Raw genomic sequence first — 22951 nt, forward strand, 5'->3', positions numbered from 1 at the left:
CATATACTTTCTTTTTTGGTACTGGGGATCAAACTCGGGCCTTTGCCCTTACAAGGCAGGTGGCAGAACCACTGAGCCAAATCCCCAGCCCCTCCATATACATTTGATCAACAAGTTCTAATTGTTCTTTCTCCAAAAGGCCTAAAACATGTCCCCTCCCCTCCACCTCTAATTCCTCTTCCTAATAATCTTTCACCTGAACTCCTGCAGTTGCCTCCTGACTGTTCTCCCTGCTTCCACTCTTGCTACACTATGAACCAGTCTAGTCACAAAACCAGTTGAAAATGTTAACACAGCTATGCTGACTTTTAAAACTATGAACTCCTTAATATGAAATCGGTGGCCCCTATAACCTAACTTCTTGGCCTCAGCTCATCCTGACAATTTTCTCTCCCACCATGTTCTAGCTTTCCTGAATGTTTTAAACATGATTATTAGACCAGTCTTAACTTTCAGCTATCTTCCTGCCATACTCAATGTTCCCATCACAACTGTAATCCCTGCCTTTCTTCAGTAAGGACATGAGCACTGCCTCAAGTGGTTTCCTTCCTTACTCAGCTCTTTCCAGCACATTCTGCTGGTTCTAGCTCAGAGAGTACGTTACTGGGATGCCTTCATTATGGACTTTGAGATCTGGTGGGATTCTCTGTGTCCCCATAGCTCCTGTGTATCTGGTATCCAAGTTCAATTGCATATAATTTTGCTTATCAGCAAGGGCAGGAGAAAGAGAAACAAGATCTATGGAGATCACACACTGGTAGCCAGAGCTTGGCCCATAACAAATACTCAGGAGATGTTTTGAATGACTCAATAAAGGCTGATATAAAAACTCACTGTTTCACCCTCAATAGTTCATTGTATATCAATGCCTACATATGGTTGGAGAACTATTTCCAGCTTTCATTAAAAATATGGATTTAATTATTGTTAACAAATTGCTTAGTTTTTTTCTCAAAGTCTTGAATTAAAAACTCTATTATGTGCAATGTTATATAAGAGTGCCTGGACTGAATAAACTCTATTTGCATTTTACAGTCAGAGATTTTAATGTCCAGATGGATAAAACTACATGAGCAACACCCTTCTCAGAATTCATTCTCAAGGAGTTTTGCTTCTTATTTCATTATTTATACTATTTTATGTGGCTAATTATAGACAGAAAAATTTTTGTTTAATATATTGAAAGAGTTTTTTAAAATAAGATTTGTCCAAAAAAAAGGGAAGGCTTAGAAGTTTTTTAAGTCTTTTGTCAGGCTCTAATGAAAAGATCTTTCTCAGAGATCTGCACTTTTAAAACTCAATTACTTATTAAATGGGTGAGCTATGTTAACCCTAGTGTCACTTAGCAATCTAATCACCTATATTCTTATATAAAATATTCATGAGATGAGTAATTTTATTACCCTTTCTCCTCCCTACCTTCACATGATTCACAAACTTCTCTTTATTTTTTTATTTATAATTGACTGACATACAATTTTTATATGACTAACTTATACAAATACATACTGTATTTACTTAGAAAATGAGCAGGAAAATTTGTTGGATTTCTAAAATGTGCAGAAATGGATCTAAGAAGCTTCCTTCCAAGTAAGTAGTATTTAAATTCTACATACATTTTGAAGCACTTTTAATCACATGATAAATAACTATGAATTCAGCTCCTTTCAATATATTTCATTTAGGAAGTAAAATTTGCACCTGAGTAATTCCACCAGAAGACCAATCATATATTACACTAATATTCTGTTTTCACTATTCATAGTATATACTTGAGAATTCAGCACGTTACTGAGGATTCTATTATTTTAAGGCATTTTGTTAAAATGAAAAATTTTTTGACGCAAAATATTTTCAGAGTTCAAACCCTCCATACATGAAGTACAAGAAACTTCACTCCTAGTCGGAAGTTATGAGACCAGAAGAGTTAAAAATACTCATAAAGCAGCCAATTAAATTTAAGTTTTACCACAACTAAAAATACAGCCATTTGTATGAGAACTGAATTAGGAAGTATACTGCCTGAAAAAGATAGCAAGCCATTCAGATGAATTTACTCCCCTCAAAGAATTCCCAAGTCGAAGATTTCTATTAAAATAACCATGAATTTCCAACCTAGTACCATGTGAGTCTTCAGTTCTGGCTACACCTCCTTGGATGGTTAGAGCCTCTGGCCTGAGTGCTCCTGCGCTGAAGAACCAAATGTCCAAAAGTGCTTGCAAAGCTACTGTGTGGTAGTGAGAATGAGGCAAGAGTGGCGGGTGAAACAGACACTGAGACCCACAGTTCAGCATTTTAAATGCATTGAGGCTGCTGAGCTACAAAGGTGCATCGAAGGAGAAAGATGTAACAGGTGCATTGGGAGCAGCTTCCTTTTCTGCCAATTATTCGCACTGAATAGCATCATTGGAGCTTGCATTTCTTACTACCTACTTTGTAGACTCACCATGAAGAAAAGATCAAGAAAAGAGAGTTCAGTTTTATGGAAGGCTGCTTGATAAAAGACAAAAGCACTTCATACTTGCATTACATTCATGAACTAATTTTATTTTTGTGATAATTTTGTGAAATAGACATTATTGTATCCACTTTATAGACAGTGACACTGAGGTTTAGAGATTTTAAGTACAGTAAAACTAAAAACTATTAAGTGTAGCACTGGGATTAAGACATAGGGCTATTAGATTCCAGATACTCTTCATTCCTCTGTGCACTTCTCACAACACTTCAGAATGTCCCCATGTGTGATTGGTATTCACTGCCTATCTGCCCAGAAGATAGGAGAGACCGAAAAACTGAAGGACTTACATCATGAAATTCAGTGGCTTAGGGGACAAGGGTGTTTAAAATAAATCTTATGAGAGCATCTAGATACTCATGGGCCAACATGAAACTCATGAGATACTCAAGAAAAAAATTACAAGTAAAAATGAGTTTCAAACAAATTTCATTGTACAACTTGACCTCTAAACATAATTACTCTTCTAAATATGATCTACCTCCAAAAATCTCATGAACCTTGGGGGAAAAGGAATTCTCTTACCAACAATTTCCAACAGCTAATTTTAGGCCACTCAACACAGTGACATCTTCCCTCAATCTGTAGTTTTTATTCATTCCTATATAATGGGAATGAGTGGAACAGAAACACATGCAATAAATCTTGCCTACCACTTTCCATCTCGCTGGATTGCAAAAGTTATTTTAGGTTACTTCTTCTAAAGTTCTAATAATAGAAAAGAACGAGTCAAGTATTTTATGGAAATGTTTTTCGAAAGCAACCTTAACACAGTATACTGTTAAGGCTCAGAACTGCACAAATGGTCTCTTCAAAACTGACAGGATCCAGCTAATTTTTAGAAAATAAAAGCTATTTGAACTTTTCCATGTTCTGAGTTATTTTTTAACCTCTTTAGCTAATCTTTCTTCATTGTGTTAGGATCTTATTAATGCCAAAGGCTGTTCCTGCAGCACTAACTTTTTGGCTGACTCAAAACAACCAAGAGAAAGATCTTGCTTGCATCCAGTGCCATTTTGATAATATTCAGTTGTTGAAAACAAGAAAATAAAAAATCCAAATGGCAATAAACACATTAACTATTTTTTAAAAGGAAAATATAATTATTTGTCTGTGAGAATACACAGTCAACTTGTCAATTTTGATCTCATGAAATTTAATGACACAAAAAGAAATGAGGTCTCAAAGCCAGCACCTCTCACAAAAGATTGTTTTTCTTTTTTTGAGGGAGGGATATGGGGATCAAACTCAGGATCTTGCACTTGTGAGGAAGGTGGCAACACCACTGAGCTAAATTTCTGGCCCCCAATATTTTCTAAATGATAAATACACTTACTTATATTGTTTATGTGAAGTGTAACCTGACATATTACCCTACAATTGAAATTCTCAAAATCCAAAATAAATCAGAGACTGAGAAAATGATGGGTACAGTAGTACTAAACTTATTATATGAGCACGTGCACATAGGATAAACTAGATACTAACAGATAAATGGGTAAACATTTTGTTGCTGAAAGGAACACACAACACACACAAAAAAAAGCAATTTGGTGATTTGTACCAAGAGCTGCAAAACTGTGTGTCATTTTTACCCATTTTTAATTTATTCCTACTAATCTCCTAAGAAGTTATCCATATGGTGCTGGGGATGTAGCTCAGTGGCCCTGTGCCTGCCTAGCAAGTACAAGTCCTGAGTTCAATCACCAGTACCACAAATTAAAAAAAAAAAAAAGAAAGAAAGAAAAAGAAGTTACTCACACGGACATGGAAAATCTTAAGCAGCTGAACTACATTTGGTTTTAACACTGAAAAATGAGAAGTAATCAAATTGCTTTTTGAGAATAATCTTGTGCTGGGGATTTGGCTCAGTGGTTCCATCACCTGCCTTGCAAGCACAGGACCCAAGTTTGATCCCCAGTACCAAAAAAAAAAAAGAATGAGAATAATCTTGTAAACTATGAAATGCTCCCTTGTGGAATAATATAGTCATTAAAACGATGTAACTATGAATAATTATAAATTTATAATTATAAATTATAATGCTATATGTGACTAAGATAATTATATAAAATGCTTACTAGAATAGTATACACATATAAACCATGTATGCACACACAGTATGATTGTTTTTGGTTAAAACCATAGATATACACATAACAAAATCTTTAAAATGATCTATCAAAATACTAATAGTAGAAATACTGAAATAAGGAGATGTGGACTATAGTTCTTTATCTTTTTAATATTTATTTCAGTATATCTCAAGTATATTTACTATTTACTATAAATTTTACAAATTTAAAGCAGTAAAAATAAAATGTGAAAGATCATAGAAAGATAGCTTTACATTCAAACCAGACACAAATGGAATGTAATTATATTTTAGTGTTATTTTCATATAGTTCTATATGATGTGGTAAAGCTTTGAGAATATTTTACTGCTTTCTGTTTCTTTTCAAAGCCTTACTTTGGAGGAAGTGTTACAGTGGGCCCAATCTTTTGAAAATTTGATGACTACAAAATGTGAGTATTATGTATTGCCATCTTTGATAACTAGCCAGTTTTATTCTTAGTGGGGAAGGAATGGTATATAATGAATAAAGGCTGCTCCTCTTACCAATTTGTAAATGGTAACCGACACAGTTAAAAAAAGAAAACCTGAAAATAGTTTTTCATTTCAACCAATGTTATTTTCTCTGCTGTTAATTAAAACAAGATTAGTCACTGTGGATATTTATTCTTCACAAGTATATGTATAAAATGTCTTGGAAAATACGCTGAAATAGTAACACATACTGAAATATACTGTCTTACCACAGCCTCCTAAATTTAGTGTTTTTCAAAAAGTTAACAATTTGCTGCTCTAAGTACTTTCAAAATAAGAATAAATTTGAGCCTTGACATACAACTCTTCAAAGCTTATCAGTGTCTGAATTTAAGGGGTATGATGTAAGATTCTGATTTTAAGTATCAACATTCAGGTGATATAAATGAAAAATAATAGCAATGGATATGAAAAGAGAAATTCAAGGCTCAGTACAGGAAATATGAGGATGATGTGCACTCAAGGGAAATGTCAACTGTGTTTAGGGTAGGAAACTGGCAGCTTGTAGAAAATGATAAAATCAGAAGAAAAGAACAAAAAAATACATAGTGGAAACTCAGAAAATTCTCTTACTGAATTTGGTACTGTTTTGAAAAGTAGAATTGGTTCCTTCAAATGTCTGTTAATTTTTTGCCTATAGACCTGTCTTTTTATTTAGAATGACTTTTAGGCTCTCTGTGAAGGTTTAATCTCTTCGGAGATACAGAATGCAGAGGAGAGTTAGTTATACTATTTAGATGTTTCAGCCAGTGGTTGTCAGAGGGGTTATGCTGGACAGAATACCCCCTTCGTGGGACTGCTGCACTCTGAGAACACTATTTGCTCTCCCTGACTAAAGGACCCTATTTGATATGAACACGCTGTCACTGCAACGCCCAAAGGGCAATGGTGGGAGCTGTGGATCCTTGACTACTTCTGTTGAAACGCCTCAACCAGTAGTTCTAGCATATACTCCATGGCCCCTCCCCTAGTGCAAGGAAGATCTCCACTTCCAGGCCTGGGGCATCCCCTGAGCTCCTACCTCCTGTAGCGGCCCTTTCCAATGAACACCTGGAGTCATGGGAGGTATTATGCAATTTAAAACTATCCCTTTTGTTTTTGCCCATTCTTTATAGCTTTGTGATCCATTTTGCCAGCATCTCTGTTATTTTTTTTTCTAATTATCTTTCAGGTAAGTTTTAGGAAATTTAAGTGAAAGGAAATACAAAAGTGTATGTGTAGCTAATGATGTTGCTTCTTCCTAATAGTTTGCATTTCAGTCCCGACACTCTTTAATACATGATTGCAACATTGCCAGATTAATCTTCCCTCACTCTTCACTTGTGAAGCAGGAATAATAACAGCTTTCTGTTGAGCATTACTCTACAGGTTGTATGTAGAACAGCTACTTCAGTTCCTGTTACAAACTAGGCACACGAAGTTGGTATTTATATTAGTAATAAAGTGTATACCTATAAATAGCACTCTTTTTATCTTTGCTCCATATCCAAAAGTTCAAAATGTTGGTATTCAGGACTCCCTACACTCTAGCACAGCACATTTTCCAAAATTTGTCTCCATTTATGACCTTTCACATTGCATGCCCTCCACCAATGTGACTACTGCTCCATTTTGTACTTGTACATCTATAACTCTCCTGCTGCAGGCTTTTGTACAAAGTCCTTTTTATGGCCTCCATCTATTCACCTTTGAAGGGAAAATTCAAATTCTGCTTTTCCTTGAAACTTTTGGAAATATTTTTCCTCCTTCTATTTTATTAGTGTTATTATTTATTCTGCTGTTAATTGTAGGTAGCTTGTGTAATGGGGTTTTTCCACAGCAGCCTGCTTAGTAAATTATAAATTCCTTAAAAATAAATTGCCTTCTATTCACTTGTCATCACACTGAGAAATTAAAAATATGGTTTGTACCTAGTGGTCATGCAATAAATGTCAGTGAATAAACAACATAAATATTAGTAAGGAAAATCAAAATAACACATCATATTATGTAAATTTATGTGCCAGTACTAAAGATCTCACAAACAAGGTGAATAGAGTTAATTATTTGGTAAGAATTTCAAGTGGATACTTGCCTTGTTAGATTAGCTATTTAGAGATATGGTTCATGAGAATAAGCAAATTCTATAGAAAGGATTACAGCAGGCAGAAATCATACTGCTCTTTATAAAATCCAGCAAAAAAGGGGTAAAAATTTTGCCAGAAATCAAGGTAGCATGAAGTTCATAAGAAAACTGACAATTGCATAACAAAACAGTGATAAAGCAAATCATTCTATAATCCAGCCAACCAGAAAGTGAATACTATAAATACAAATACTATATGTTCTAGAGAATAAAAATGCTTTTACATTAACAAGGACCCTAGTAAAAACATCCTTTAAGCTATTATACACAAAGAACTATCTTTTCATAGATTAACATACTGATCCTAAGAACATGTAGTTCAGAACTTCATGAGGAGAGAATATATTAGTCTGGACCTCAATAAGTGAGGATATAGAGGTTTAGATATGTGATGAGGAGATATGAAACAGTGAATACCACAGCCAACACAATACAACGCAACTCAAAGTCTTTGTGGAAAAGAAATCTAAGAAAATTATCAATTTGAGAACAGAATTATGGCAAAGTTCAGACTTCAGTTAGAAAGTAAGAATGTATAATCTAGACATATTCTAGGTGTTATCCAATGATTCACTTTTGATAAACAAGTATTTTTAAAATGTTAAAGATTTTTTAAACTGTGCATCTTTCAATGTATATTCAATAAATATGAATTAAGTACTTATGTAACAGGCAATATGCATTAGGGGAAAAAATCCCATGTACCAACGTGGCATATAAAATACCACTGAAAAAAATAAGAGTTTTCAAAACCTGAAAATCCCCTAGAAAAGAGCAAAGGGAATTCCCATTTGTGGCACATTGGATAACATACAAAATACTGATTAAGTCAGCTTATAGTAGCACCCTGAACAAAATTCAAAGGCAAGGCAAACACATTATATTTTTAAAATAATACTGTTTGACAAAAGTTTTCACCTGAGGCTGTATGAGTCTGACAAATGGAACAGAATAGAGAACTCAAAAATGATACATTTTATGTTTAACTGATTTTCAACAAAGGCAGTAAATACACTGAAGAAAGTAAAGTCTTTAATAAACTATGCTGGGAAAATCTAAATATCCATATGCAGAAAAAAAGAAACTATACCCCAATCTGTCACCATACTAAAAAAATCAACTAAAAATGGACCACAACTTAAATGTAAGGATATGAATCAACTGGAAAAAACTATGAATCAACTGGAAAAAACTATGAATCAACTGGAAAAAATAGGGGAGTTGTGATATTAGAAAAGACCAGTTGATGACCAGGTATTATTAAATACCCATTTAAAACCCAGAGTGATGATTTCAAGTCTAGAAGTATGGTTGTGTGTTTTTCTATGATCTCTTCAGGATGCTCCAGAAGAGCAGAGCAAAGATACAATTAAGGCACTCATGATAGACAAATGTCTGGATCAGTCTTGTAACTTTGGTCAACATCAACCTTAAATGTGCAGTACACTTTTCTCCCTAAGTTATCATGATCATGTTCCTAAAATCTTGGAAACTGTGAGTTGTACAGTGTAGGATTACCACACTGCTGAAAGCAGTGAGAGTTGCTCCATACTGACGAATCATCTGTGCTGTCTGATACATCTTTATCTGCACAGAGGCAGAGAAGACACTGATGCAAATTGCTACTCATCTAGAGGCAGAACTATTATCTCAGCTCTCTTCACTGTGAGAGATTCTTTGCTCCTCACTCTGCACTGGCAGCTTCTTGTATTATCATTTATTCTAATTTGTGCTAACCACTGCTGTCTCCATAGCTAGGCTCATCAACTCTTCTATTACCACATTGCCTTGCCTTGGCCCTTTCAATTTAGTAATTTTGTCATTTTAAATTTCTCACACTCTTCTTTACCTTGCTGGAGAAAAGGAAAAGCTTAGCCTTTTATAAACATCACCATTCAGTTAGTACTTTTTTCTCACTCTCAGAAAACAGAAAAACAATAGCATGCCAAGTATAATCTTTTCATCTTTACTGGTGAATGGTGAATGATTACAGTCTATTTCTTCAACTTTTAAGACCTATAAAGAGTCTGTTTAAAATGCAGAACCATGCAGGATACAAAAGCAGAGCCTGATAAATAAGCTGAAGCTTTTTCCTACAAGATGGCTCACAAATACACCTCAAAAGTCATTGTTGGGCAACCTACTTTCTGGGTCCTCTCCTAACTCTTAGGAGCTGTCTCTTCTTCAATAAATTTGTTATGGCTTATATCTAGATCCCCCCCCAGTCTCATGTGCTTATAGGTAAGGCTTTGGGGAGTGACTGGATCATAGGATGTGTGATGCTAGATTACCCCACAGATTTCTTCAGCATGGCTCTGGGTGTAGGTGACAGATTTACTAAAGAGGGCAGCACCAATCAATAGGCTTTATAGCCTAGGGAAGAGAAAGAAAAAGAAGAAAGAAGTCACAACTTCTTGTCTGCCATGGCACGAGCAGTTTCTCCTCTGCCATGCTCTTCGGACATGCTGACCTCCCATAGGGCTGGCAAACTATGTACTGAAACCTCTACAAACCTGAGCTAAAATAAATTTTCCTCCTTTGACTTGTGGATGGTGGGTATTTTGTCCCAGCAACAAAAAAGTAACTATGACAGTCATAAACAAAAAATAATGTTTAAAAAGAGAACAGAAGAGAATGAAATAAATATAAACAAAATGGTATCTTTAATTTACAAAAAAAAAAACTTCAAAAGAGAAACTAACAATAAAAAAGAAAAATGGATGGAAGATCTGATGTTACATAAAAAAGAGTCTGTGAAAAAGGTAAATGTTCAAGAATTAATATTTTAAACATAAATTTAAACAATTACAAGCTACTGATACCAATCAATCAGATTAGAAAGGGTGGAGTGAGGAGACACTAATACTGTTCTTGATAATGACAAATAATGAAATCTTTCTGAAAGCAATTTTACCACATGTATGTATTGAAAGTCTCCAGAAATATTATATCTTCATTCTAGGAATTCCACTCTTTTAAATCATTTCTAAGAAAATAATTACAGATGCAAGGATTTATAAACTAAAATGTTCCAGTGTTAGATAATTTATAACAAAAAAAGAGAGGAGTAAAATGTTCAATAATTGTAGGATGGCAAAATACACAATCAGCCCTATGTATCCACAGATTCTGCAGCTATGGGTTCAACTAGTTTCATGCAGATCAAAAAAGTATATGAAAAAACATGAGTCTATTCAAAACATGTACAAATATTTTCCTTGTTATTATTCCCTAAACAGTGCAGTATAACAACTATCTACACAGTATTTTCATTGCATTAGTCATTATTAGTAATTTAAAGATGATTTAAAGTACAAGAGGAGGATATGTGTAGGTTATATGCAAATATTATGCTGTTTTATGTGAGGGATTTGAGCATACTTAGATTTTGGTATCTTCAGGGGGATACTGGAGCCACACCCCTGTGGATACAGTGGGATCACTGTGTTAGGACCTAGACCTTCGATGGACTATTGTATGATCACTGAAAGTAAAAAGGCAAAAGCTTTTACATAATATTAAGTATGAAAGAGCAATAGTGATACAAAAATGTTTTCTTATTATGTAATATCAATAAGTAATTTGTGTTTGGCTCTCTGTGTGTAGACAAGTGAATGCTAGGTAAATACATGATTATATATAATCAAAGGACTGAAAGAGTAAAAAGAAATATAAATCATAAACAACAGGTATTAGTTTATAAGTTTTCTGTAATTAAAAACAACTTATAGTACTTGAAGCTACTTTTGTAGTAATACAACAAAGAAAAAGTAGAACAAAAGTAAAAATTAATATCACAGAAGCCAAACCAGAGAATTTTAATGAAATAGAAGATTTAGTATAAAACTTCACATGGATTCTGATAGAATTATGAATTTCATTATCCCCAATGGTAGATTGAGCAGAAAATGGATTTAAAATTTGTTCCAATGCATTTCTAATGTGTACTAATGGATATTACCACATGTCTACAATTTAATTTATGATGTATGATTTGCCACCTTGCAGAAGACACAATCTTGCAATTAGATAGGTTTCTGCTCTGACTCAGCCAAAAGAAATCCTGTATTTTTCTTCTGAATCTGGAACACTGACATGTGTCATCCTGTGTGTCACATAGATATGCTAATTTCAGTGCTAGTTTAAAACAGCAAGCAAGCAATTACCAAAGGCACCACTTTCAATCTTCAAGGAAAAGGTATGAACTCTATGATTTAAGCCTATTTCTTCCATCCACTCAATAAAAATGAACAATTCTATTGTTTATCCTTTATTCACTCTTCTCAAGCAGAATCATGATCTCTTGAGCATAATGCTCAGGAATGAGTATCACTAAAACTTTAGATTGGGCTACCTTGGAGTCCATTGTCTGATTTGATAAAGATTTTCTACTTTGTAATTCCCCTGATGTGTGCACCAACAGAAATTCTAAACCAAGTAGTTCAATTCTGACTGCAATGTTTATTAAGATTCCTTAAACATTCTTATATGTATGCACTTTCAGTTGCTTGCTTAATTTATAATGTACTCTGAGAAAAAATAAAATATATACATAATTCTGTAAAACATACCAATCAGTTAATTCTACTCATTCTATGCACCAACATCAGACCTGAAATTTCATACAGGTTTGAATAGTCCAGGTCAACTTATTTTCGAAGTTAGGATATACTAATAAATGACAAGAAAACCCCACTGATTTTCAGTAAGAAAGGTTCATTTTTCATTTATAACACAAGACAACTACAGTAAGCTCTAACTTTGTTCCATGTCTTCATTCAGGACAAGGGCTATAGGAGCAGAATGTTTTTTCTAGAATGCGTTCTTCTCGTGGCAAAGGAGGATTAGAACCACATAAAGGTTCTCGATGCACGTTCTTAAGACCTGTGCGTGGAGCTTCTGCATGTATATCATTGACTAGCAAACATCTAATGGCCTAAGCAGATACAAATGAGATAAGGAAATATAAGGGTCGTAGAGAAAGAGCTGGGAATAACTAGAGCAATGCTACATGCTACCATATCAAGTAACTACGCTATACCACATTTTATATCATATATATATATATATATGTATATATATATAAAAAATAGTATAACTTACAAAATGTAAAGAACATGTGTATAGCAATGCAAAGATGATTTCAATGCCAAAGGACTTGAGCATGACAAGAATTATGAAGCCATCACATCAGCACAAAAAAGAAGCCAAGATACTTATACTTCTCTATCAATCAGGGGAGAAGTTAGAGAAGGCCAGAATAAATGAAAATCTATAAACATTTAATATAAAATTAAACTAAACATAAAACACAAATTCAGCATACTACAATTTGGAATACAATACTGGCTTCCAGATTATTTTCCTGACTCTACCCACTCATCCAGTTAACTTATCCAAGAAGCACATAGCTGCCATAATCTGTGGGTTTTATTAGACATCTCCTTTTTTTGTTCCTGTTCCAAAGCTTATTTTTTTTACTGTGAGCTCTTTATTTTTTGTTCCTAATGAAACATTCAGTCAAAATTCCTCTGAGTATAAATTAACAAATTTCTTCATTTTTAATAGAATGGTTTATTAAAATACATACTGAAAAATACTAACTTTTAAATTGAGTTACTTTGCCCATCTTTTCAATTTTTATTTATTGAGTTTATTGGTACAATCTAGGTATACAATACAGTTATATTCATTATTGGGATCCTGTACCTTTACATAATAGGTCTTGATTCTCATTTTTTCCCCTTGTCCCTCCCCTCCCTTCACCCCCTCTTCGCGCCTCCCCATTTACAAACACTTTATTTCCATTTTTTCAATTTCTCATATTTTTTCCTCTCCCTTATTACCTTTCCCCCACCCTTCCCACTTTCTCTACACCTTTAGCCCTTTACTTCCTATTTCACATCATTAATTATTTCATTAGTATCCTGTGTACTATTATAGAGTTTCACACCAGAGAAACTATTCGGTATTTCAGTTAAAGAAATCTCTGTATGAACATTAAAAATAGGGAATCCTAAAATAAAACAAAAAAGGAAAGTAAAAGAGAAAAGGCAATGATGTAAGATTAAAATAATCCTTAATTCTGAAGATGAAAATGGTCCCTAAACATATTCAAATTCCTTCTTGCTCTTGTAGTATTATCTTATTCTTTCTTTTCATTATTAAGAGAATACTTTATTAATTTCTGTATTCAAACCCATGTAGATATGACCTTACATATTTAATACAGTGTGTTACCCCTGTATAACCACCCCCCCTGCACTCTCAGACCACCTGATTGTGCCAGTCTTTGGACCCACTCTGCAGAGGCAGAGGTGGTCATAAGGGTATTTTTTCTGAGTTCCCAACTTTGAACATCTTTAAAGAAAGGGCGTGGGAAACCTATAGTAGAACGGTGTGGAGATCAACCATTTAGAAGGTTGGGGAACTCAATCTGGGCCTTGAAGCCAGAGATCAGACTGTGTCACATCAGCTGATGTGTCATCAGCTGAGATCAGGGGTCTTGAGTCCTAGCTCTGTCCAAGCCATTAAATGGTTATATACTATATTGAAAAGTTTGTTCACTGCAGAAATGTTCTGGAGTGCTTTTTGATTTATTTAATTCAAATGGTTTAAGGGTGATAGTCTAGTGGCTACCACAGGTGGTCAGTGTCCAAGTTGTGCTTGATCATAACGTGTTGCTGATTGTATCAGTTGGGATAAAGGATTGTGGTTGATTTGATGAGCTCTTTTCTCTGATGTTATGAAGTTGAGAATGTCTGTGGGTTGTTAGAGACCCAGAATATAGGGAGCAACTATATCAGGAAAATTTGGGTGATAACCCAGAGATTAAACCAAGGACAGCCCGACAACAAAAATAAAAATGAGAAAACACTTAAGCAAGACACAAGGACAGACTTCCAGTTCACCAATGGCAAACAGGAGGGCAAATGAGGACGAAAAGGCCGATAGTGAACCACCAGGACACCCTGAACTCAAAGCACAGGAAGTAACAAAACAGATCAATCAGGCTCTAGAAAAATTCAAAGCAGAAATAATTTCCCAGATAACTATAGAGATGGTGAGCAAAATTAAAGTCGTGATCTGAGACTCTAGAGCAGAAACTGACAAAAAAATAGATGAGCTCAGGACCATGATAGAAGCTATGAAGGCCCAGCATAAGAAAGAAATGGAAAAAATAAACGCCCAACATAGGAAAGAAATGGAATCCATAAAACAGATTCAAACAGATATCCAGGAGATGAAACACTCCATTGAAAGTGTAGGCAACAGAATAAAAGAATGTGAGGATAGACTTTCAGATATAGAAGATAAGATTGCAGTCAGTGACCGTGAAAAGAGAGGTCTCTTAAAAACAGTAGGGGATCATGAGATATCAATCCAACAACTCCTAGACAATGCAAAGAAGAATAACATAAGACTGATAGGAATCCATGAAGTAGCAGGAGAAAATACAAATGACTTTAAAAAGCTGTTCACAGAATTAATGACAGAAAACTTCCCAAACAGAGGGGAAGAATTTGACATTCAGATAAGTGAGGCATATAGGACCCCAACTAGCCACAATCCAAAAAATTTACACCTAGACATATAATAATCAAGATCCCAGAAACCCAACAGAAGATCAATTTTTCTAATAGGAGTACCAATTGCTACATCTGTGTTCTCTGCTCCCAGCTTTCTGTGCCTATCGTGACTTATAGTCACTTTGCTAAGAAAATAAACTTATTTGAAATTATGTTCCTCATTGGGTCTCAAAGCTAATCTGTGTTATTCCTTATGCTACATTTCCATGCATGCTAAACCCCTATCTATTCTGTTCTTTCACCCCAGTGATGTTTCTGTCAATCCATCTGTCACCCAATGGCATGAAATCTCCGTCCGCTCATGTAATAGCAGTAAGTCATACTCTAAGATTGTGTGTTGCAAGGATAACCATATTTCTTCCAGATTACTAGCACTGCACAACCCCAAAACCTCCTTACACAGGATATATCTCTATTTGAGTTCTTTTCTTGAATACAAAATATTTTACTTAATATCTTTATTCTTGTCACTGCCTACAGAGTCTATAGAAACTGAATCCAGAAACCTGACTTTCTAAAACCTTATCTTTCTCGCGAAGAAAATATGGTTTTATTTATCATTACCATGTCATCTGATTATTTTTCATAGCAGCTAATGATACTGATCAATATTTTGTTAATAAATATCCTGTTTTTAGAGTTGATGATATATTTATACCATTGATCGACAATTTTATAGGTATATGCATATTTCCAAGTTCATCATATACATTAAATTATGTACTGCTTTTCATAAAAGAAAAATTCTATGCTAACAACTGTTCTCTAGTCACATATTCAGTGTGACTTACACACACTTCTATTATATCAATTGAAAACTATTTTGTCATTTTTTTCATTTATCAATTCAATTTCTCAGATATGCTAAGACAATTTATAGTCACTAAAAGAAGTTTAATACTTATCTTAAATAATTCATCTTGACCCTTGAGAATATTTGGTCCTTCCAAAGATTGTGACTAATGTGTTAAATTTATGAAAGCTCACCTAACTTTATCCTTCAAACATGACTTCTGACAAAATAGGGCATCAGTAAGAAAACCTCTTCCCCACTTTTGTCTTACTCTGCTCACTTCAGAAAGACAGTTTAAGCCCAGAGCTGAGGACTCAAGTGTCATTTGATGGTTATGCTCAGCACAATCACCACTTTGTACTAGCTACTCAGTTTCTGTTTTTTTTTGGCGGGTGGGTACCGGGGATTGAACTCGAGTCCTTGTGCTTGCAAGGTAGGCCACCAAACCGCTGAGCTAAATCCCTGGCCCCTAGCTACTCAGTTTCAAACAACCCTTCTAAATTTACTTTCTTATCTGCTTATTTCTGCTTTGAAGCATAACACATACATATGAAGTTCAATTTTTAATCTGTCTGTATACATCTAACCTGAATGGACACTGAGAAACACTCCAGGCCAATCAGTGTACCACTCCTATATGGCTTGACAATTTGCTTCCAAACTAGACCTGTCTGTTTAGAGTCTCAACTCTTACCCACCAGTGTGGTGTAAGGTCTTCAATTTTGTGTAAGTAATTCCAGGATCAGAGCTTCGTCAACTTGTCTAGTTTAATTCTTTATTCTACATCCTTGTGCTGTCTCCTGTCCTATCTGTAATAGGACCAGCCACACTGCTCATAAGACCATCTACATTGGTTATCAGACCATTCACTGGTGAATATTTCCAAATGAGTGAGTGAGAATAAAGGGTTAACCTCACCAATGACTGGCACTGTCATACATGCTATGGGTATACAGATCTAATTGTGTGATAGATATATACATAATATGCATTTATTAAATGTTTGGGAACTTTTATTCAGATTTTGTTTGAAACTCCATTATACTGCTCACATTTTTGCTAATTTTAACCAATGAAAATAAATGGCTTTCTCTACTACTTTTAGATGGTCCTGTAGTCTATGCAGCATATTTAAAAATGGAGCACAGTGATGAGAATATCAAATTCTGGATGGCATGTGAAACCTATAAGAAAACTGCCTCACGGTGGAGCAGAATTTCTAGGGCAAAGAAGCTCTATAAGATCTACATCCAGCCACAGTCCCCTAGAGAGGTAATAACCATGGGAAATTAAAATCAGTACAACCTTTAGAGGGCACTAATATCTTTCAAGTATTCATATATGCAAGGCACTTTACATCTCAGTTCCTCCTAAAATGATATAAATTCAGTATTACTAACATTTAAGATAAGAAACTTGAGAATCTGAGAAGTTACTAACTCACCCAGTGTGGGCAGTAACATTAGGATTTAAAGTTAGGCTGCGTGGCTCCAACATCTTTCCTTATTAAATTATTTTAATTCTCAGTCCTAGGAAAGTTAAGAAGGTAAAAGGCAATACTTAGAAGAATTGTTCTTGCCAGCATGAAGCAGAAGTGCCATAAAAAGTCACGTGCACATCGCCAGTGGTGCTGGGCATCTGGGCCACCACAGCCTGGCCCAGAGATTTAGCTGCTCACCTTAGTAGAAAGTGAGCAAACATCCAGCTTTACTGCCAGTGATGTCCAACTACCTAAAGAAAACAGTCACAAGCAAAGGAGATTCAGCAAGACGGCCAGAAGAAAAAAAAGTGAAGAATGGAAATTCTGGTCAAGGGAGGAAAGATACAGGATGGCAAAAAAGATTTATAGCTCTAAACATAGTCAAATATTATTGACTTATTTCCCAAACTCTTACATGGAAATTTTTGCTTTACTAAAATAACCACTTCTCCTCTTTATTTCTTCGCTTCTCACTTTCTTTCCATTTCTGACCATATCTATATTTGTTACCATTAAGAAAGATAAATTTATAAATTAAACCAAGTTCCCTTTTTCTTAAAAAGAGAACTTCATTTCACAAACTTCCTTGTTTGCGGACTTCCACTAACAAACCACTTGTATCCACCTGAGTAAGCAATGGTTTCTGAGACTTCCCTGATCTAGGGCCTTGAGGTTTCTTTATTCCTTTAGGATGTGAAAGTGGTTACAGTATTCACATAAGAAAAAGGTTTATAAATTTTTGTAAGTAACTATGGAAACAGCACACAATTTTTCATATTTCAGTAAAGAGGAAGGGGAAAAATTAAGCTTTTCCATTATATGTGTCTATCTTCGATTATGTTTACTTATGTTCTACATGTAATTTCACTTTTCAGATTAACATTGACAGTTCTACAAGAGAAACTATCATCAAGAACATTCAAGAACCCACTCAAACATGTTTTGAAGAGGCTCAAAAAACAGTGTACATGCACATGGAAATGGATTCCTATCCCAGATTTCTGAAGTCAGAAATGTACCAGAAACTTTTGAAAACTATTCAGTCCAACAACTCCTGACTTAAATCTTTAAATTGAAGATGGTATCTTGCAAAGACTGACTTTGGTCTTTTAAATAAAAAACAAAGTCAAAAGTAAATTAGAAATTAAACAGAAATCAAGTTATAAATTAATTTCTACTTCTCAAAAAGACACAGATTCCAAAACGAACTCTAGAACTCTTATAAATGACACAAATATAGCATACCTATATAGCTCAGCTAACATATAAGTAAAAGGAAGACCTTTCTTCATGACACAAATATGCTTACTGTAATACTCACTTAAGAGTTGTTTTCTTATTAAATTTTGTTTTTATAGTGTGATGGCAAATTACTTCTTTAAGAAATTTATTTCTTTTAATCATGTCTCTAGCATAAATGTATTCACTGAGTGTTCTCAATAACTTGTATTGGTACACAAACTTCATACTTACAGTACAGAAAGTGTACTTATCATTAGAATATTAAAAAGGTATATTCTTCAGAGATAGTCATCTGTAAAATTTTCCTAATATGTTCATAATTGAACTTCTATATCATATATATTTTCTACATGTAAAAAGTTTGTGATAATTCTAAGCTCTTAAAAATGTGGAGGGTTTTTCATTTACTGCTGCATTTACATTGCTATAGTTTTAGACCATTTAATTCCTATATTTTGAGATTTTTTTCTCGTAATATGAATATATCATGGCTTTGGTAATCAATAAATCTAAAAATGAGCTTATAAGTTATTAATATATGTACTTTTCAATGATAGAGTAAAAATACTATTCTACACAAATTTCTAACAGCCTAAAGTAAATACAAAAATGAGAATTCATATTTTTGATTTCTTTAGTTCTACTGGAAAGGCAGGCAATGTAACACATTCTCTGTTGTTAATTTACTGTCACTGTAAAACACCATGAAAGAGTCTGGATTCAACAAGGACATTCAGAAGCTCAACATAATACCAGTGCAAAAGTTAATCTGCTATCTTTACTACTTAATTTTTTTAAAAAGCTCCAAGCCTTTATTCCTGAAAAAGGAGAAAAATAATTAAAAAATTGTTTTCCTCTGAGGAATTATTTTTAACTACTCGTGTTTGGTCTTGGTTTTTAAAAGTAGTTTAAAATAGGTTTGACACTTACACTGAAGCAAAGCTCTTCCTTTCTTTTAGTGATTTACTAATTCTCATACCACTTTATTCCTTCAGCTATTACATTTTATTGTACTTAAAAGAATAGATTTTGCCAGTCAGATGCCTCCATGGTTCACAAGATCCCAGGAATTTTGTTTGTAGTGTTTTCCACTTTTAAAAGGACCAACATGAGTAACTGCATAAACTATAACATATCAGGTGCTACGAAGGGGAAAGTCACTAAACCACCCTGCCACCAGTTCTGAAACAAAGGAGTCTTACCAAAAAAGTAAATGAATAATACAACAACATCACTGATATAGCAGAAACAAAAACAAAAACATTTTGATTTCACACAATAGAAAATATTAATTCACTGTTAACAATCTTGAATTTTAGTTCTGCATATTCCAAGTAAAATATACAAATTATCGAGCTCTGAATAAACTACAGAAAATTATAATAATTTGTTAGTCGCTCTGCTCTTCAGTTTCCTCATATTTAAAATGAGGTGATGAGAATAGATAATACATGCCTTCCTTTCAGTACTTTTAATTAACATTTCCACAATATTCTACTGCCTGTCTTCTGACTTTGTACATTTAATATTATTACCTGTCTTCAAAACTGAACTTCTGAGACTCTTCTAAGATCATACATACTTAGATGTTTGTAAATCATGAAAGGCCCTGCATTACTCTCATTCCCCAGTAACCTGTCCCCAGGCTCCCCACACCATTCACTGGTGAAATCTGTATTCGAGCTTCAAGAAAAACTCTCCAGGATTATGGAAAACAATATACAGTTTGCTGAAAAAATTAAAAAAGAGCCATCATATGCTCTATCAGTCCCACATCTAGGCTATCTATTCAGAGACTGGAAACGGAGTTTCAAAGAGACACCTACACTCTTCCTTCTTCTCAAAACAGGAAAACAATCTAAAGGTCCTTCAAATGAGTAGATAAAAAGGTGTGAGGTATATACACACACACACAGACACACACACACATATACACAAATACAGGTTGAGAGTTCCTTATTCAAAATTCTTGGAGTCAGAAGTGTTGCAGATTGCAGATTTTTTTTAAATTTTGGAATATTTGCATACACATAATGAGATATCTTGGGTATAAAATCCAATTTGAAACATGAAATTCACTTGATTCATATATACCTGACATTTATAATCTGAAGGTAATTTATACAATATTTTTAATGTGCCTAAATTTTGAAATTTGCTTATGGCCTCTCATGTTAGGTTAAGTGTGAAATTTTCTGCTTGTGGCATCATATTGATATTCAAAAAGTTTCAGATTTTGAAGCATTCCAGATTGGTTTTTTCAATTACAGATCCTCAACCTGTATTATTTGGTCTTAGATCTTAGAACAGGGCAGGGATGTAACTCAGTGGCACCACACCTGCCTGGCAAACGCAAGACAATAAGTTTAATCCCCAGTACTAAAAAAAAAGAAGGTCCTTATAGCAAAGGGTAATATTGTACATTGTATTAGAGGTCAGACAGAAACAGTAGAATGTAAATTTCTTGAGAGAGAAGCCATGATTTAGGTGTATTATACTAAAAAATGAAAGAAAACAAAAGATAAAAGAATGAGTCAATAAATGAAACACTCTATTTAGTCACCAAAGAGAAATGAATGAATCTAATGTCAAATTTTCTTTATACCATAACTTAATAATTTAAAACCAATTCCTGAAGTGAAAAGAAAATACAATTTAAAAGGCAATTTTTACTTTGTGAAAAATATGTGATTTCAGACCTACCATGTGCATAAAATTAAACTATTATGTCCTGAGCTTGAATAATTAAGCAAATCCTCTATTCAATGCATAAAGGACTAGACAAATAGAAGTGCAGTTCTATTAAATATTGATAACATGGGAAAGAGTGAGGCAATGCAAGCCAGCTAAAGACAAGAAAATGTGTATTATATGTGTTTAGCTGACTGAAGGGAGAGCAGCTTTTAAAGCAATGCTCAATCATTCTATCAATAAAACAATGATTACCCTGGTAAACTGTTTATATTATTAATACATATTAAATTTTCTCTTAATTTTTTAAAATTTATAATTCACTTTTTAATTTAAAAAAAAGTATCTGGGCCTTGTTATCAATGTCAGAATGAATGTGTGTAAGTTGATTTTTCAAAATAATTTGTAAAACTGAGCTTCTAAATGTTCAATTAGCTTTTACTGAGCATTTATATCAACTGGAGAAAGACTACTTTTGGCTTTCGTGTCATAGCAGCTTCCCAGCATTTGTCAGCCTATTCCAGAGAAAATAATTCATGTCTGTTTTAGTTGCCTTGTTCAGCAACCAACACAGGATAAACCTCTATCCAAATGGGTATACGTGTGCTCACTTCGGCAGCACATATACCAAATGGGTATGTGTCCCATGCTTTTGATGAAAAACAGAGCACAGTGGACCCCCAAGTTACAACTGGCCTGACATACGAACAACTAGGGTTAATTAGGTTAATGGAAGAGTCATCTGCCTCTTGTTATCTATAGTGTGTACCCAAGTAATACAGATCTCTGCTGTATTGACTTACAACCAACGCTGAGTTACAACTAGCCCTCGGGAACTGATCAGTTCTTAAGTCAAGGGTCCACTATAACTGAAATATTTAATATTGTTTTTGAAGAAACATTTTCTTGAATGAATTTTGTTCTCAAGATATTTAATTTTACAATGAAATTGTTTCTTCAGTCTCTTAATTTGAATTTTGTTTCTTCAGTAGCTAATTTGAAAATTCTTGAATGAATTTTGTTCCCAACATATTTAATTTTACTATGAAATTATTTCTTCAGTCTCTAATTTGACTTAGATAGCATATTTAAAGTGCATATAACCTCCACCGCCTGCCTTGAAAGCACAAGGACCCAAGTTCGATCTCTGGTACAAAAGCAAAAAAAAATTATATATAACGTCATGCTGCATAACACAAAAATGAATGTTAACTTGTAGTCTTCTCATTAAAAAGCAAAGTATCATTAAAACACAAAATAAACATCTGAAGAGCACCTTTCTAAGAAAGAGAAATAGCTGCAGTAGAGAATACTTTCCAGGAACCAGGGATTTAGCTCAATGGTGCTTGCCTCAAAAGGGCATGGCCCTGAATTGCATCCCCCCGATCCTGGGGCGGGGGGATACTTTCCTAAAAACATAAAATGCCTGATTATGATGGACTTTAGTTGTGTAACATTTAATCTCAGTAGTCTGACCTTATCTAAACCATTGGATTTTATTTTCTCTTAATAATACCACTATAAAATATAGATTGAGTTTCAGAGATCTGAACTTGATCTCTATTTACTATAAATAATAAAAAAGTTATTGCATATTTAAAATGGTCTTATCTTCTTACTCCATCAACGAATGAGTACATATATAGGCAAGTAGGAAATGTTAAATATAAATGGTTATAATACATGTTTTGAGAAGTTTCAAAATACCTTGGGCCTGTCTCATTCAATTTATACAAATTCAGCTACATTCTGACATTTGTAAATGGAATCAGAATAATTAGCAGTGTTTCCTACACGTACCTATGTCTCTCCTTGAATGGATATTTATACTCCCAAAATGAGTAAGCCCAGCATCTTCAGTTTCACTTACATTCATTTTTTTTCCAAAATACAGTCTTCGCTTGG

At 34.1% G+C, this 22951-nt stretch overlaps 1 protein-coding gene across 1 annotated transcript; it reads left to right on the top strand.

The window, feature by feature from the left end:
- Positions 1-2243: 2243 nt before the first annotated feature.
- Rgs13 (regulator of G protein signaling 13) lies at positions 2244-18171 on the top strand. Its single transcript, XM_033761967.1, has 4 exons — positions 2244-2353; positions 4983-5044; positions 16739-16905; positions 17989-18171. Exons 1-4 carry the CDS (start codon positions 2244-2246, stop codon positions 18169-18171), a joined length of 522 nt encoding a protein of 173 aa, XP_033617858.1.
- The last annotated feature ends 4780 nt before the right edge of the window (positions 18172-22951 follow it).

The sequence above is a fragment of the Fukomys damarensis genome, unplaced genomic scaffold, assembly GCF_012274545.1.
Source record: "Fukomys damarensis isolate Sample0158 unplaced genomic scaffold, DMR_v1.0_HiC HiC_scaffold_11, whole genome shotgun sequence".
NCBI lineage: Eukaryota > Metazoa > Chordata > Mammalia > Rodentia > Bathyergidae > Fukomys > Fukomys damarensis.